At 42.3% G+C, this 18,393-nt stretch overlaps 1 protein-coding gene across 4 annotated transcripts in view; it reads left to right on the forward strand.

Moving 5' to 3' along the window:
- LOC133508782 (uncharacterized) overlaps window positions 1-18,393 on the forward strand; it is a 204,386-nt gene that overhangs the window by 65,997 nt on the left and 119,996 nt on the right. For 3 of the 4 annotated variants that reach the window (XM_061835195.1, XM_061835196.1, XM_061835198.1), the window contains one exon: window positions 9,051-9,172. Coding sequence is in view for 1 of the 4 variants with exons in the window: in XM_061835198.1 (XP_061691182.1) it covers window positions 9,051-9,172 (122 nt within the window). In the remaining 3 variants the exon portion in view is untranslated. Of the gene's footprint in view, window positions 1-8,842; window positions 8,959-9,050; window positions 9,173-18,393 lie in introns of those variants that run through there. The other variant, XM_061835197.1, reaches the window with a different exon arrangement.

Consider the following 18,393-nt stretch of genomic DNA (forward strand, 5'->3'; position numbering starts at 1 on the left):
CACTCTATGTACCCGTATATGACTATACAATGTAATTGTATTTTTTATTTTTCATCCATACCTAAATATAATGCCCTCTATTAACTTTTTGAAACTATTTTTGCATCATTTTTGAGAAATTATGGTATTTCTAAAATCTTAGCGAGCCCACGTATGATGGGGGGGGACGGGCGTGAAAATAAAATCTGAAAATGTGCGTAGCATACTCCGGAAACACAGCACACCACACATTTATGCCAAAGTGTCAAGTCTGATCTCTGAGAGGCGAAGACAAATGGAAAATACAAAGACCAATAAAGTGTAGTTGTTAGTTATCTTTCCGCTTTTGTGTCATAATTACATATTCTGTGGCTTGGCCCAGTTGGGTGTTTACTGCACGTAACAATTTGCCATCGACTGTTTCCCAAGCAGATCGCGGAGAGGGAAAAAAATTCATCACACCTGACAGAAGGGGTCAGGAACCTTTTTGATTGAGGGAGACATGAATGCCAAATATTTTAAAATGTAATTTCAAAAGAGCCATACAATATTTTAAAAACTAAATACAAGTGTATTTGCGCATTTATGTAAGACCAACACTTTTAGAGTACAATAAGCCTCTGAATTCTTTAAAATAACATTGTTACGCTGTTACTAATCAATAATGACAAAAGTACTTCTAAGCATTAATGCGACTTCTGGTGCTTCTTACGTCGTTAGTTTAAGCTTCACGCAGGCGTTGAGACTTCCATCCGTTTATCGTGAACGTAATACAATTTGATTTGCCATCATGATGATGCGATGGCGAATAGTTCTTAGGTCTTTTATTCGTTTGATTATTTTGTCTTTATGCGGAGTTGTTGAAATGTTTATTGGCAACATCGAGTACGAATGCTTTGGCATGCTCCCCATCTGTGAATTTAGACACGCAGCTGAAACGTCTCTCTCCACAAAGGCTGTCCATATTGTTGAAAACTTCGGTGGTACTCTTTTTTTTTTTTTTTTTTTTTCTTTTTTTTTTCTTTGTCAAATAAAACCGTTTCCAAAATGAGTTGCTCCAACCGATCGGCGTTCGACCCTTTTGCACCTGCGCTCGTCGACTTCCACGGCAAACCTACGGCAAGCCCACTAGGGCAAACGTGTCTGCGTCATTTGCGTTGCATGGGTGACAGAAATCACATGTACAGTGTGTTGTTATGAGGGCTCTGCGAGCCATATGGAACCATCAAAAGGGCCAGGTATGGCTCGCGAGCCATAGGTTCCCCACCCCTGCCTTACAGCCCACTCAGCTAAGTCGACTACAAAATTGGTCGACGCAAGAACGTCTGCCCCGAGGCCATGTATTTATGTACTTGCGTCGCTTGAAATCATTTGACTGCTTTCTATGTTTACAAATTGGACACCGCTGTTGGACCAAGTGAAAAACACGGGAAAAACGACAGTGTTGTTTACTCGGTAGACGTCTGGATGGAGTGCCCTTTAGGGTCTATCTAAATCTAAATCTAGGAAGTTGTCGTCCTTTGCAACCACGGCAATTGTTGAACTTACTGCGTAACAAACTTGGTTATTCAGTTTCACTAGATCACCATTCTGTGAATACACATGTTGAACTAACGATTAACGTTTCATAAAAAGGCCCGTCAGAGATTTGCTCCTGACACTTCAGGAATTTGATTGAAATTGTGACCTCGCCGTGTTCGTCAAAGATTGACAGGATTCGGATTAATTAAACCGCGACTCCTCTCGGGTTCGTCTTTGAACAAGGGAAAATCGGAACCCGCCGCCTGAATCTCTAATACGGCGTGCGGGGATGGGGACGGACGGGGTGTCATCTGGAGTCAAATGGAATGCAAATGACTGGTACAATTGAAATGTCAACGTCCACATGCTTTCGCGCCAGCAGCCCGCGGCTAGCCGGCGAAGTCGGTTGAAGTCATTTCGTTGATTCGGAGTTTGGCTAATCCTTTTTCATTTCCTTATAGTCTCGGAGGTTAGATAGGGGTGCCGTGTGTGTGTGTGTGTGTGTGTTGAGTGTGGGGTCTGCACATATGGGAATCAGGTTGATTTTTTTTTTTTTTGCTTCCATCAAGGTTCGCTCTCATTTGTCCTCCTCCGAAATGAAATCCCACAGTAGGGGATATTTTGTCCAAACTTATCCACCTTGTCGGACCAATAAAATGCCAACGTACGCAATATAAATGGAATCATGTTATGTTCTATATATTATTTAACTAAAAATTAATTTTGAGTTTCACAGAACTTTTTGCTGGATATCCACAGCCATTTTTTTCCTCACTTAGGGTGATAAATAAAATTATAAACGTCCATCCATTTTCTTTGCTGCTTATCCTCACGAGGGTCGCGGGGAGTGCTGGAGCCTATCCCAGCTGTCAACGGGCAGGAGGCGGGGTACACCCTGAACTGGTTGCCAGCCAATCGCAGGGCACATAGAGACAAACAGCCGCACTCACAATCACACCTATGAGCAATTTAGAGCGTCCAATGAATGTTGCATGTTTTTGGGGTGTGGGAAGAAACCGGCGTGCCCGGAGAAAACTCACACAGGCACAGGGAGAACATGCAACATCCACACAGGCGGGTCTGGGATCGAACCGGGGACCTCAGAACTATGAGGCCAACGGTTTACCAGCTGATCCACCGTGCCGCCTATTCTATATATTATTTAACCAAAAGTTAATCATTCATCCATCCATCCATCCATTTTCTTTGCCGCTTATCCTCACGAGGGCAGGAGGCGGGGTACACCCTGATCTGGTTGCCTGCCAATCGCAGGGCGCATGGAGACAGTGAGACGATCACACCTATGGGCAATTTAGAGTGTCCAATTAATGTTGCATATTTTTGGGACGTGGGAGGAAACCAGAGTGCCCGGCGAGAACCCACGCAGGCACGGGGAGAAGATGCAAATCCCACACAGGCGGGGAAGGGATTGAACCCGGGTCCTCAGAACTGTGAGGCCAACGCTTTACCAGCTGCTCCACCGTGCCACCCAAATCACTCATAATTGGGGTAAAAAAATGATTTCATCATTGTGCTCCCCGTTTAGCCTCTTGTATCACTTAATTTACCAAGTAAATTAATGATACTGTAATTTTTTACACATTTTTAAAAAAATAATTTTTCCCAACAGGTCAACTGGACCACCAATGTAATAGGAGGCTTATTACAGTGTCACCACGATACAAATAGAGGTGTCAATATTTTTCTGGATTGACAAAGATTTGCGTTTGTGTTTCATTTCAAAATGTCATTTGTGACCGCTCTTTTCATAACCACGCGCCACTTGTTTTTCCCCCACTCGCCAGCAAATTCCCAAGCGACTTTGACACACTGAATTGGATTAGCCTAGCCAAATCCATCATGGTACACAGACGTGCATGTTGCCGTACATCATGCGCCACGTCCAAATTAATCAGACAATATATCTCGGACGAGGCCTGCCCCGTATTTGTGATTTACGTAAACACAAACACGAAGAGCTCCGTGGACAAAACTGCGCCGTGAGGCACTTACTTTTCAGCCTCATTGTCTGCACCTCATTGACCCGTCACCATCAATTCCTGCGTGGGCCGGTCCTTAAGGTCGATTTCATGCGTCCGAAGCGGATGGATGCCTGTGAATTGCTCTCCCCGGGGGGTCGCTTGTTTGCTCCTGCTGTGCTATTAATTTGCCAGCGACATTATATGACTTTGTCTTCTTTTCACAATGTTGGTGCTTACTGTCTCTTTTTTTGCGAGAGTGCAAAGTGCATTTGCTAACCTGAAGACAAAAGATGTCGCGGTTGTTCCGGTTGTTGTTTCTTTGTCGGTCGATGAAAGGGAGTGTGGAAATTGAAGTAGTGCCAGTATATTTTTTTAAACTTGAATACAGGAATGATTATTAGGTTGTAATGGAGACATTCTATACAGTTGAATTATAGTGGAATTGGTCCCGATTTTCGACAAAAGTGGAAATAATCAATTTCAGTGTCGCCCCATTTTGCTTATTATTGTGGGTAATTTGGGCAGATTGTATCACAAGAGCTCATCATAGTACAAAATCTGGAATTTTTCACTCAAAATGACAGCTTTAATCCAAAGTAGACCAATTCTAGTTTAATTTCGGGGATGGTTCCTTCAGACTTGTTTTTACGTCCCAATTTTCCATTTTGTTCCGGGAATTTGGTTTCTTCAAACTAAGATGCCATTCTCTGTCAACATCAGACGTGTGGGTTTGTTTAGGATACCTGGTACCGAGTTCTACTCTTTGGAAGAATACTCTGGTCGGAGTTTGTCAGGATTGTAAACCCTGTAATTCGCCCAAATGGCTGCCTCAACTTTTCTTTACTTCTCCAGACACCATGACATATAATGCTCCGTCTAACCTCAGACAAGGAAAGCGTCACAATTTAGCCATTAGTTTCAGGAAATTGGGTTTAACGGTCGCACATAAGAGGACACGCGTCTCAAGAACTCAGGCCTGACGTTCAAGCGAAAGTGTCCATTTCGGTCTGAAGCAAACGTTTCAGAGCAATAGCAGGGTTGGACTTTGTCAAACTGCTCTGATGGATTTCGTCCAAATGAACCCCCATCAGAATCGGCTATCTTGGGAAGAAAATTGATTACTTATTGATTATATTGATTTCTGTGGTAAAAGCTGTTTGAAATTCCAACAAAATCGGATACAAGCGTCCGAAATGAGTTTCCTCCGCAGGGTGTCCGGGCTCTCCCTTAGAGAGAGGGTGAGAAGCTCGGTCATCCGGGGGGGTGAGCTCAGTGTCGATCCGCTGGTCCTCCGCATTGAGAGGAGCCAGATGAGGTGGCTGGGGCATCTGATGCGGATGCCTCCCGGACGCCTCCCTGGCGAGGTGTTCCGGGTATGTCCCGTCGGAAAGAGACCCCGGGACGACCCAGGACACGTTGGAGAGACTATGTCTCTCGGCTGGCCTGGGAACGCCTCGGGATCCCTCCAGAAGTGGCTGGGGAAAGGGCAGTCTGGGTATCCCTGCTGAAGCTACTTCCCCCGCGACCCGACCCGGAAAAGCTGTAGAAAATCAATGGATGGCTGGATCGGACGTGTTTCTCTCTTATGAGGAATTTGCCCATTCCTTCAATGAGTCTTCTTCTTCTTTTCCTTTCAGCTTGTCCCGTTAGGGGTCGCCACAGCGTGTCTTCTCAGATGAACGCATATTTGTTTGGCACACTTTTACGCCGGATGTCCTTCCTGAGTAGATCACTTATTTGAGGTTGTCAACGTGCCTGAAACCTTCACTATTTTTCCAAGTACCTGTATCATGGTGAAAACATACGGTACGTATTTTAGGCTTTTTAGACGCTTGAAAAGAAAAAAAAAATCATCCTCATGGCACGAGTTTTCAGGTGAATTCCAGGACATGTATTGTATTTAGGCAAACTTCTTCTAGTAAATGCGTTCAAATGAGCTAGAAACAAACAAAAATGTGGTTCAATTCCGTGTTGTACCACCATGGGCGACTTCAGAGGTTCCCTTTGCCAATGATTCAGTAACTGTACACTGTGTAAACATAACTGTGACACCACATCTCCCGCTGTGCTTTAGAACCACCCCTCCACCCCCCCAACTAAACCAATCAATTGGCAATCAAACAATGACTCAAGTGTTTGACATGTTTAAATAGCCACTTTATTGACATCTCCATTCGCCTTTCCATTTCTTGGAAGGAAAGGCTCCATCACGCCGTGACACCGAGCGGTCGCGGACAGCTGCGAGTTCACATGAAAGGCCTTTCTGTCATGCTTCGCGACATGGGGAGGGGGGGGGGGGGGGATTGTCTCATTGTGGCTCTCGAGTGTTGCGGCGTCTTCTGGGAGCCATCGAGGGCCCCAGCTGGCACACAATCTTGTTTGTCTTCGCCTGCTCATCTTCCTCAAAGCCTGGGAAACGGCACCACCGAAGCCATGAAATCAAAGCTTCAAATAAAGGCTGCGTTGACAGTGGGCGGGTGGAAGGGTACGGTGAAAATCTCCGTTTTGGTACGTACCTTGGTTTGAAGCCATGGTTCGGTTCACTTTGGGCACAAATGGAAGAAAGGCGAAACGTGAAAGGGATTTTTATTGTTTCAGCAGGAAGAAATATACAACATTAAAAAAAAATTGCTGACTCCAAGCAGCATATTCGCTGATAAATGAGAGCTTCTCAATTGAGAAAAAAGTGCAATAGTTATTGTTTATTCTTTTTGGGAAAATGCGAAATCAGTAGTTTTAATTTTAGAAAAATATAACATCAGTAATTGGGTTCCCTTTAGAAAAATGTGATGGGTATGTCTTTTTGACAAAATGTAAATCAATCATTTGTATTTTTCATTTTGATTCCAGTATTTGCAATGAAAGACTGCAGATGAGCGCAACAGTAGCAATTTGAGCACTGAATCCCTGAATTTGCATTCATGCCGTGTTTTTTCATGCCGCACTGGCATGTTCATGTAAATATTTAAATGAATTGTCAAAAACATGTTGCTCGCTTGTGCAATAATATGTGGGGCGGAGGAGGAAGAGTGAAGCTCCAGGGAGAAGAGATGGCGAGGGTGGACGACTTCAAATACTTGGGGTCAACAATACAGAGCAACGGAGAGTGTGGTAAGGAACTGAAGAAACAGGTCCAAGCTGGGTTGAACAGTTGGCGGAAGGTGTCTGGTGTTCTATGTGACAGAAGAGTCTCCGCTAGGATGAAGGGCAAAGTTTATAAAACGGTGGTGAGGCCGGCCATGTTGTACGGGTTAGAGACGGTGGCACTGGAGAGACAACAGGAAGCAGAACTTGAAGTGGCAGAAATGGAGATGCTGAGGTTCCCGTTCGGAGTGAACAGGTTGGATAGGATTAGAAATTATCTTATTAGAGCGAAGTTGGATGTTTTGGAGACGAGGTTAGAAAGAGCAGACTTCAATGGTTTGGACGTGTGCAGAGGCGAGAGAGTGAATGTATTGGTAGAAGGTGTGCTGAAGATGGAGCTGCCAGGCAAAAGAGCGAGAGGAAGACCAAAGAAAAGGTTGGATGTTGTGAGGGAGGACATGAGGACAGTGGGTGTTAGAGAGGAAGAGGCACTAGATAGGCTTAGATGGAAAAAGATGGCACGCTGTGGCGACCCTTAACGGGACAAGCCGAAAAAAAAAAAAGGTGTTGCTAGCTTGTGGCTGAGCTGCACCGTGTTTGCTTGCTGAGGAGACGTGTGGCTCCAGCGTGAAGCATCTACACTTCCTGTACTTGATGTAATTTTCCAGATGAAAACTAAGGGAAGAAAATAAGAATGCTGACAAACAGATATGACGTATGTGCCAGACTGTTGTCTGAGTGCAGGTAGAAGACACTAAGTCAGGCGTGGCAGCACCAATTACTCATTTATACCCTTCACGTCGTCCTGAAATGTCCGTGGTCCCCCACTAATCTGTAATTACAATAAATGAAAATCCATCATATCCAAAACAAACCCAATCCTGTCAAAGTCCCCGGCCCGTCACCGTGACCTTTTTTTCCCTGTGAGGTAATAAACGCTCACAAGTCAGACGCCCGTGTTGAGTTTTTAATTATGCCGCTGATCCATGCGGCAAACAACAGTAACGATCGATGGATGCAACTGGGAAATATTTCGCCGTCGCCCGGTGGGGATTAGCTCCATCAGTGTCATCATCGACGGGATGACGAGACTCCGATGTTGACGGATGCCTCGGAACATGCCGGACAAGAGCATGCCAGACGTCTCCCTCCGTCATGCATTTGGTGCTTTGAACAGTGTAAAATCTTGGGCTAGTAAAATGGAAAATACTGTACTACGGGTGTGACATGATTGGAAAAATAATGTTTCCCACTGAACACATGAAGGGACTTCACCTGTTTCACTTGTCTGCATTGTTAGTTTCCCAAAAAGAAGACAAGCTACCGTAATTCCCGCCCTACAGAGCGTTCCTGGTGATAAACCTCGGTACACTGAAAGAGTTTAACGCTAGCGCGACGCTAACTAGCCTTGGGCTAGTAAAATGGAAAATACTGCAATACGGGTGTGACATGATTGGAAAAATATTTAACTCAAAAATGGGACGCTGGCCGCGAGATGGTACTTGGGTTTTCTTAGTAGATCATCCCAAAAATAGGAACTTGCTCATTAAAGGATATATTTTTCAAGGGAAAAAATGCAGGATGTAATGTGTGAAAATCATGATGTCCCAAAAATGGGACGCTACCCACAAATGGTTTAATGATACAAATTTAATCCATGTATTTAATGAACTGTGATGTTTCACACTGAACATGTTAAGGGTTTTTACCTGTTTCACTCGTCTGCATTGTTTCCCAAAAAGATGACTAACTACCGTAATTCCCGGCCGACAGAGCGCACCTGGTTATAAGCCTTGGTACACAAAAAGAGATTAACGCTAGCTAGCGCCGCGCTAACGTTAAACTCTTTCTGTGTACCGATGTTTATAACCAGGTGCGCTAACGCTAGCACTGCGCTAACGCTAGCGTTGCACTAGCGTTAAACTTTCTGTGTATTATGGTATTATTGTTGTGCTTCCCTAAGAACAATGCTTTTTTTTTTTGCACTTTCCTCACAAAAAGACCAACTATCGATGACGCGCTTTACTAAAATCAAGACTGACATTTATTTGTTGCACTTGGATAATAAGAAGTAAAAGTTTTGACATTGGACTTTCCTAAAAGAAGATAAATTAGTGATCAAAATGAAGATAAGCTATCAATGTTGCGCTTTCTGAAAAAACGATGCAAGCTGATGTAAAAAAAAGTCACACGGTTGCTTCGGGCTGTCACGATTGAATCATTTTTGAATCGATTATCCGACACATATTTCGTCAAATACAAGAGTTATTGTCATCCCCCCCCCTCCCCCCTGGCCCGCCAAAAAAACCCAAAACAAAACATCTGCTTCACAGTTTTGAGGACCTGGTTGTGGAATTTTCATGCGTTACCTGGCTAGCAATGACCATTTTAGGTACAAAACAGACAGGCTAACTATAATTCAGATCACTCATGCATATTTTATGTACATTAGAAATCTAATAGTGTCTTTAAAATCTTTTACAGACGTTCCTGTGTCGCTTTTGGTTTTCCACAGGCCCAAGAGTGCATCGGACTGCAAATGTCGGTGTGGTAAACATGGACAGTGGCCAAACGGTTATGGGCAGCGCAAATTGGTTCCGTGCTGGGCAAGTACTTTATACTTTTTTTATTTTTTTTTTAAATAATTCATTTTCCCCACACTTTTATATACAAACAGAGAGAGAAAGGAAAGAGGCAAAAAAGGAGAGGATAAAAATACAATTAATTTACATTTATTAACAGTGGGATAAGAATATCTTTATAAATGACAGAATAGGAGGGTTTCTCTCATCTCCAATTATCTGATCTAGTCGGTCATCCTCAACCAAGTTCATACCCGTTAGTTACCAAAAAATAAAATAAAATAAAATAAAATCACCTTAAAGGGAAAGCAAGAACAATAATCATAGTAGTCAAAACAAGAAAAAAAATTACCACCCCAAAGCATCCTACAATAAATGTTCCAGAAAATATGTAAAATGATCTACATATTCGCTTCAAGTAAAAAAAAAAAAAAATTATGTTTCAAATTTTTCTTTGTATTGGAACCCTTGTGTGATATCTGTTCTGAAAACAAGACAAGATGCAATACTTATGAGTTTAAAAAAATGCACTGCACAATACGCTAAGAAAAAAAAAGATAATAATAATAATAATGACAACAACAAAAGCAATAAGTTGTGGGAACCAGTAAACAAAATTAAGATAAACTTGATTTCGCATTATGTAGTAACATCTTTATGGAATATTTTGTCCCTCAAACTTGTCTTGCTCTTGCCTCAAGAGGAAAGTTAACATTTCCATTTTAAAGATATCTTGAACCACTTTAATTATATATATATATATATATATTTTTTTTTTAATGGATCCATGACAGTGGGTCCGGTATTAATCCCAAGCATAAGGTGTCAAATTTTAAAGGAATCCCGACTTTCGCTTTATGCTTTTCTTAATATTTTTTACTGTATTGCCTCTAGGAGGAAACCATTTTGCCAACCATTTTTTTTTTGTGGGCGCTGTTGTTATTGTTGATGCACTTTCGTAAAATGTAGCAAAATATTGATGTAGTTTCCTAAACAAACTACTGATGTTGCACATTCCTAGAAAGATGAACTATAGATGTTTCACTGTACGGAAAAATCATGATGGCAAAATTTTGGGTATTTGCATATGATGATATTATGAGATGACCCCCCCCGCCCCCCCAAAAAAAAAAAAAAATCCCAACCCTGAATTGATTTTTTTTTTCCCAATTTTAGCACATTTTAATTTCAAACATCATTTCTGATGGTGTTAAATCACAATATACGTGTGTTTGGGAGGGTTCGTCTGGTTTTGCACGACTACACTCCTCACCCTGGAGCTGCTTGCGTGTTCGTGGCGGCCGGTGGAGGTGCAATAAAACAGTGATTTCCAACTTTTATAGAGCCAAGGCGCATATTTTACAATTGAAAAATCCCACAGCACACCAACAAAAGTAAATGTCACCAAAAATGGACCGATGAATTACTCCCATCTAATAGAAAAGGATTTTTTTTGTTCTGTCTGCCATTGTACCTCACTGGCATAAATAGATGAATAAAGATACATTATTTCTTGGAATAAATGTTTTTTTTTTTTTAGCAATTACATAAAATTTGATAACTTCCCACGGCAGCACATGAAGAGCGCTCACGGCACACTGCAATAAAAGGCAGCATAATGCCACTGACCTCTGGGTCCAACGGCCCGGGCGGCATGAGAAGGGGAGCGAGGTGGCATTCCCAAAGCTCTGTTGGAGGTAGAAGCAATCGCACGGATGAGACACGCCGCCGGGGAATTACGCCAAGAATGTCTGACGCGCAGAAGAAGAAGACAAACAAAATGCAGGAGCAACCTGACTAGTTGCTCATTTATTTGCAGCACAGAAGGAGACGACTTTGTTGTCTTTCCTGCTTCTCACAAGTTAAAGAAACAAGAGAAAAATCGCCTGACACTGGTTTCGCCAATCGACATTCAATCTCAAGTACCCCTATTGAGCAGGAAGTCAGCCATTTTGGTCTGAAGCAGATATCTGAAATTTCATTTCTGCAAGATGAAGTCATAATACTATGACTTTCACGTCAAAGTTTAACAAGGAAAGAAAGACATTTTTCAAGTCGGTTTAAAAAATACAATTTGATTCTCGTAAATTTACGCTTTTATTCTGGGAAAAAAAATGCTTTTGTTATCTAAATGAGGGGGTGTCAAATTCAAAGTGGACCAAAATTTTAAATTGAACAAAGCCGTGGCCAAGGTTGAACAAATGAACCTTTTAATATGGAACCAATCAAGTGTGTAATACTTGTAATACCGGCGGGCCAGCTCTAATATTAATTTTAAATTCCCTCGCGGGCGAAATATAATTACAGTTTGGCCCGCGGGCCACAGTTTGATACCAATGATCTAAATGATAGGACTATATAATGAAACAACAAAAATAATAATTAAAATAATATACACAAAAAACATAACAAAAATATGTTTTGTTCAGAAAAAAAATAGACTTTATTTCTGTTATAATCTTTGGTTCAAACAAAAGATTTGAGTCGTACGGGTGTGCCAGATTCATGTTATGATGCGTCAAAATCAGCGATTTTAAATGGCGCAAAACGAAGGTATTGCAGAGTAATTATTAATATTGTTTGTTTTGTTTGTTTTAATGATGCACCAGTCCCCATATGTATTTATGTGTGCCTGTTTTTAAAATGATTCTATATCTTAATTTCTTGCAAATATGGGCCCCCAAGCTACAGCTAGCATAAAGTTTGAGAATCGCTGTACTCAGCAGATAATGTGGGTTGGTGGAGCAGGCCTCATAATACACTATATGATTATTTGTTTTTGTTAAAAATTAGCCTTTAAAAAAAAAAAACCTAGCTGTGATTGATTTATTAGTGCGTTTTGCTAATTTATTTTTTAAACAGGTCCCACATTTATGCGTTGTGCTGGGCAAAAGTGGGTGGAAAAAAAATGTGGAGGGGAGGGTGTCGGTCAGCCTGGGAAAAAGATGACCTTCAGAGCTCGTTTGATATGATATATTATTTCAATCATAGACAATTACAAACTGAAATCACATCACAGCGGCACAGCCAGGCCCTGATAACCTTTTAAAAGGGACAATTCCCTCAGAGGGCCCACCTCTGACCCCCGGGGGCCCGCCGGCAATCTTCCGCAGGATGACTCGGCCACGCTTTGCGAGAGGTTATGTGCATTGACACGTGCATGCGTGCGCACACGCACGCACACACAAACACACACACGCTCTTCCCATTTCACATTTGTGTCCCGTTGGAGCACACACGCTCTGAATTACCTGCCTGATTATTTATTTATGTATTTGTCACGTTAGGCAGAGGGAAAATAAAACATTATAATAACACTCAGTTGTGGAACCTCAACACATGCATACGCACACACACACACACTGCAAAACTGATTTTAAAAAAAGAGGAAAAAGAGAAATGAAATAAGGAATGGATTACTCATTTTAGACAAAACTATTTGCCAATATAGAAAAGAAAAATGAAAATAAGTTGGCAAAATTCCATGAATATTTTTTAATACTACTGCAACTACATTTACTACTAATAGTAATAATAATAAAGTATGTCAAATAATAAATAAAATAAATCAAAAACTTTACCCAAGTATAAATGAGAAAAACTTTGGATATATTTTTAAAACTGAAAATCGATTTCAATTATCACAATCATACAAATTATTCCAATCCTAAAAATAAAACAATAATCATAATAATGAAAATAGTAGACATTCATAAAATATGACAATCATCCATTATCTGAGCCGCATATCCTCACAAGGGTCGTGGGAGTGCTTGAGCCTGTTCTAGCTATCTTTGGACAGATCAATTAAAAAAAAAAAAAGTTATTGTAATAATGAACAAATCCAAGGTCGAGTCGTGTCCCAGAATGGGTTGTGTTCAAGGATGCGTTGCCTGTATATCAAGCTGATGTTGACTTTAGAGACGTGCTTAGAGACTCCAATTTAGGTCACCTTGCTGCCATACACAAATGCAATAGATGAATACATTTTGGTTTGCGCATGGTCTTTCGGCAAAATACGGTCGGGATATCCATCACGTGTAATTTCAAAAAAACCTCCACGCTGGAAGATTATGACTGGAAAAACAGCACGACTGCTTCTGTGCAACTCCAAAGTGGGACTCCTGACAGAGACAAATGCGTGCGCTAATTTCCCGACGCCGCGGCAGGAAATGTCAACGGCGCTCACCCCTCGCTCGCCTCTGACATCTCACCCGCTGCGGCGATGAAGACCTCTCGCGTCCACCTGAACCGTCTTCCTCCTGGCTTCCACCCACAAGCAGATGTTGCCGCATCTTTGATGTGGACGCAACTCGCTGGGTCAAAGCCGCAACATGTGCACGACGTTGTGTTACAATTGTGGAAAAATTGGATTCATATTCAGTCTGAAGTCACTCTGTTGTCAGTCAGTACTGCACAATTGCTTTGAACGCTACAATGAAGCATGAAAAAAGCTCCTTCTTCAAATCAATAATTATCTACCAAGGCTTTTATTGCTGGTTTGTCCTGTTCAAAATGATAAAACCACAAAAAGCTCGTTGAAATCCGCAACTAAGGTCAGCGTGATGTCGCGGGATATGTTTCGTTTTTAAGGCAGGTGGTCGTCACCGAAATAAAACAGAAAAACGAGACGCCACAACTGTCAATCATCGCGGAAGTGAAATGAGATAGTCATAACTGTCCATCATCACAGAAATAAAACGGGAAACCCGAAATGCGCCATCATGAAATAAAAGCCGAAAAATGAGAAGGATGTCTGTCGTTAAAGTAAAATTAAAACCGAGAAAATGTTGGTAGCTCGTCACAGGAATACAATGATGAAAGCCAGAAATGTATCATAAAACAGACAAAATGTTGTGCCAAAAAAAAAAGCCATAAATGTAAACTTGAAAAAAAATGTATCTGTCTAAGATCAGATCAGAAATCCAAGAAAACGTTCTATCACAGGAGTAAAATGAGGAAATATCGTACCCATCAATCATTAACGTAAAGCAATAAAGCCGTAACTTTCTGATCAGGATATAAAATTAAAAAAATTGAAAAATTCGTAAAACCACATTTGGTATGAAAATGCCTTAATTGTCGCTTATCACAAAAGTAGAATTAAAAATGAGAATATGTAAGCTTTTCTGGTCGGACAAATGCTAACCCCAACCCAGGGGTGTCAAACTGATTTTTGTCGGGGGCCACATTGTAGTTACATATTCCCTCAGAGGGCCGTTATGACTGTGAAACCATGAAAATCTTTCACCTCATCCTATTTACACATGAAATTTAGGTGCTAGTTTGGGAATCAGAAATCAAGGGTAATGGGTTTTTCAAGTATATGTCTGGTAACGCACAAATCCTTGCAATATCTCACCGATATCATATAGGACAAGGTAATATGAAACTTTGGTACAGATTTGAACAAAAATCACAGAAATTGATAGCTTCACGAGCCACATAAACTCATGTGGCGGGCCAGATCTGGCCCCTGGGCCTTGATTTTGACACCTGTGCCCCTAACCCATCTTCCAAGAGATAAAATTTAAAAAACGGTTCGCCATCAACAGAAAAAAAATGTTAAAGGAGAGACTGTCGTAATTGTTTATTAGGTTAAATATATCAATGAAAAATGGCATACAGCAAACAGTGTTTATCGCAAAGAAGACTTTTAACAGCACGTTTACATTTCGTAACGGGGTGGAGATTTCCGCATCAGTCAGAAAGATTTTTACAACAGGATCTGCGCCATAACGGAGGCCCGAACGATGAACTGCGATGTCGCGCTTCATTTCCTTGACTTGACAAGAGTTCGGATTTGAAGAATGTATAGACGTGCGAGCCGACCCCTGACAAAGAAAATCTGCGAGATCTCGCAGACGGTCTCGCCAAAAAAGACTGCAGCCCGCCGTCAAAGGTGACTTGACATTTTACAGTCACGCTCCGCCGGCTTTCGTTGCACCGTTCGCACGGAAGCCAGCTGTGGCCAATCAAGCCTCCGACATCTCTGGTGGGGTAAAGCAACATTTGATGTTGCTTTAATATGTTCTCCAAACATCCAGCGCTCGATGACCCGGCAAAGACAAGAGACCGAATCGTGTCTTCTTTTTCTTCTTCGCAATGCGAGTGTTGCGTTTGCTAATCGAGTGCAGCTGGTGTCAACAAAGCGCCTCGGGATTCTTTTGCCCGACTCGTGACGCGAGAGGTAGTTCGTTGGAAACATTCTAGACGGAATGTGACTTTTTGTCCCGCTGAACCGCGCAGGAAGTGACGACAATGCTGGAATTTTGATTAAATGTGACAACCAGGTGCTCTGATGATTTTTTTTTTTTTTTCCCAACTCTCCAGGGGGTGCTGCTGAATGAATTTTGGGGTGAGGGTGGGTAAGGTATAAAGATTTGCAAAAACTGTCCAAGAATTTCCCCCAAAAATGTGTGCTTAAAACAAAAATGACCATCTTCCCATTCAATTTCCCATTCAAAAGTGCTGTTGGAAGCTACTTCATTATTTCATCTTCCGATCTGGAATTCACCTTCAGCTGCTTCGTACCAAAATAGCCGCTTTCCTGTTCAATTTCGCTCATTTTTTTCCACGCATAGACATTTTCAGTTGATTTCATGTCAATTGATGACATTTTCTTTTAACTTTACATGGGGCACTACTGAAATAATCCTCAGGGATCATGTTTAGAGCCCCTAAAAGTGCATTTTTCGTCATCTACCCATGAACTACTTTCCATAGCACTAACCTCATTAGAGTCACAGGGAGGCTGGAGCCCATCGGGCGAAAAACAGTATACACCCTGGACTGGTGGCCAGGCACTTAGTGACAAACTAAATTGGGTGTTCAAAATTACTGTGGTGTTCCCCAACTTTCAGTGGTTTAGGAACATAATGGAAATCCGATGCCGTTTCAGTTTTCAAGAAAACACAAACCTGAATAAAAAAACGTTTATTTTTCGTGTTAAATGCTGATTAGTCGTCCTCTCCATTTGCCTGGCTGGATGTGATCCCGCTCGCATCCTCCTCCTTGTCGGGCGAAAGCTGGGCTAAATCCGTGCAAGCCCGATGTTTATCCGATGCGCAAAATAATTACTCAAAAGTGTTTTTCTTAATCCTGATAATTAGAGTGCAAAGAGGGAGATCAGTGTCACTGTGTAGCCCCCTTGACACCCCAACCCCCCCCCCCCCCCCGTCGATTGACTTCCCGGTCGCTGCCGGTTTCAGGTGAAGACGGCAGCGGATAAAGGTTAGATTAGGCCTAATCCGGAGCAGCAGCGGCCCTTAATCTGTTATGATACAAGGATGATCGCTTAAAAAGGTCTGAATCCACCGCGGCTCTGTCTCGGCTCGTACTGGAGAAACGCTTGACTCGGGACGCATCTTTGGAAAAAAAGTAGTGCGGTGGCGCCGGCGGACAGCATATGAATCTCAATATCATCCCCACACTTGTTGGCGGAGTTGAGACGTGGCTTTCGGTTGGGTAGGAAAGCCTACTGTGGGGACGTAGGCCTCTATTTCCGTAGACTGGAACACAAATGGTGGCGCAGGTTATTTCCGTTCATGCGCCATTCTCGGTACTATTTGGCAATTTGGCAGATCGGTCAGCGCCACGATGGCCGAACTGACGCAACGAGAGAGAATCCTTTAACATTCTGCCGGCTAGCATGTGTCAATTTGGAGACTGAAAATCAGTTTAAATTTACACCTGCTCACGTCTAATTTAAGGTGCAAGGTGATGCCGCGGATTTTAGCAAATTTGATCAATCTGCAATGATCAGATGTATTTCATAACTATAGTGGACATCAAACCCTCAGAAACAATGCCGAAAGCAATTCATTCGCTGATTCCATCAAAGATGGATCGCTGGTTCCTTTTTCGGGTATAGGAACGTCTCCATTTGAGACCATCGGTCCATTTTTAAAGGGAATGAAAGAAGCCAATTTGATTGGACAGGATTGAGGTCACCTACGGTGACTTCCACACCAGCACCGACATCCCACTTTTAAATTCACTCAGGATATGTGCCGGTCCATGGAATGATCCAAATCAGGTACAGCCCACCTCCTTGCAGAGTTACGGTAACCGTCTGGCTGGATTTGTGTTGGTCACAAAACTAGAGCCCATACTAATAAATCTGAAATCCATTTTAATAATCATGGGTGTTTCATGAATACATGGCAATCTTATTTGATCTATTTAAGTACAAATTGTACACATATCAAATTTAAATTCTATAAGAATCTCATTTGGACCTATGTTATCCATAAAACAGTAGAAAAGGGGAATTTAATGGAAGGGGACCTTTAAAGGCACATATCCAACACAAATACTACCACGCAGAAAACAATTACTCCATTATAACAGCATTACAATTCTTTGCATTTTATTTTGTTTTATGTTTTCATACGGGCAGCACGGTGGATCTGCTGGTGAAGCATTGGCCTCACAGTTCTGAGGTCCCGGGTTGAAACCCGGACCCGCCTGTGTGGAGTTTGCATGTTCTCTCTGTGCTTGCACGGGTTTCCTCCCACATCCCCAAAACATGCAACATTAATTGTAACACTGTAAATTGCTCGTAGGTGTGATTGTGAGTGCGGCTGTTTGTCTCTATCTGCCCTGCGATTGGCTGGCAACCAGTTCAGGGTGTACCCCGCCTCCTGCCCGTTGACAGCTGGGATAGGCTCCAGCACTCCCCACGACCCTCGTGAGGATAAGCGGTGAAGAAAATGGATGGATATTTTAATACAATACAGTGCTATATTTCTTTTAAGAAACACAAGTGGGATATTGGTGGGCTATAATCAATTAATGGTAGCTATACTCTGTCAAAAAATGGTATTTTGACATAATTAGTATATTTTGTCAAGGACTTAGATGGAAGTGAAGCTTACTTGCTAAATGTGTCAAAAGTCAAGCCTTTGATTTGTGTGATTACCTCCAACCAAATTACTGATTGTCTACAAGGAAGCGCTGTGCGCACGCATCACTCAAACGAGACGTCGCAGCGTCGCGTTGAATATAAATTGCGTGATTAGCACGTCAGCTAAACGAGAAGGCATCCATTTGTTTAACTCTCATCTGAATGTCATCCTCGGCTGATTTCCAATAATCAATAACGGGCTCGCATTAGCCCGCCGCGCCGACGGCGCGGATAAACAGCGGCGGCCGACCGGAAAAACGCCAGGCAAAATGTCATCCGACGGGCCGCCCCGGCATTGTCGTTTCGATAATGAAGCTCTTTTAGGCAAGTGGCGGGG

This window comes from Syngnathoides biaculeatus, chromosome 11, assembly GCF_019802595.1.
Source record: "Syngnathoides biaculeatus isolate LvHL_M chromosome 11, ASM1980259v1, whole genome shotgun sequence".
In the NCBI taxonomy this organism is placed as follows: Eukaryota; Metazoa; Chordata; class Actinopteri; order Syngnathiformes; family Syngnathidae; genus Syngnathoides; species Syngnathoides biaculeatus.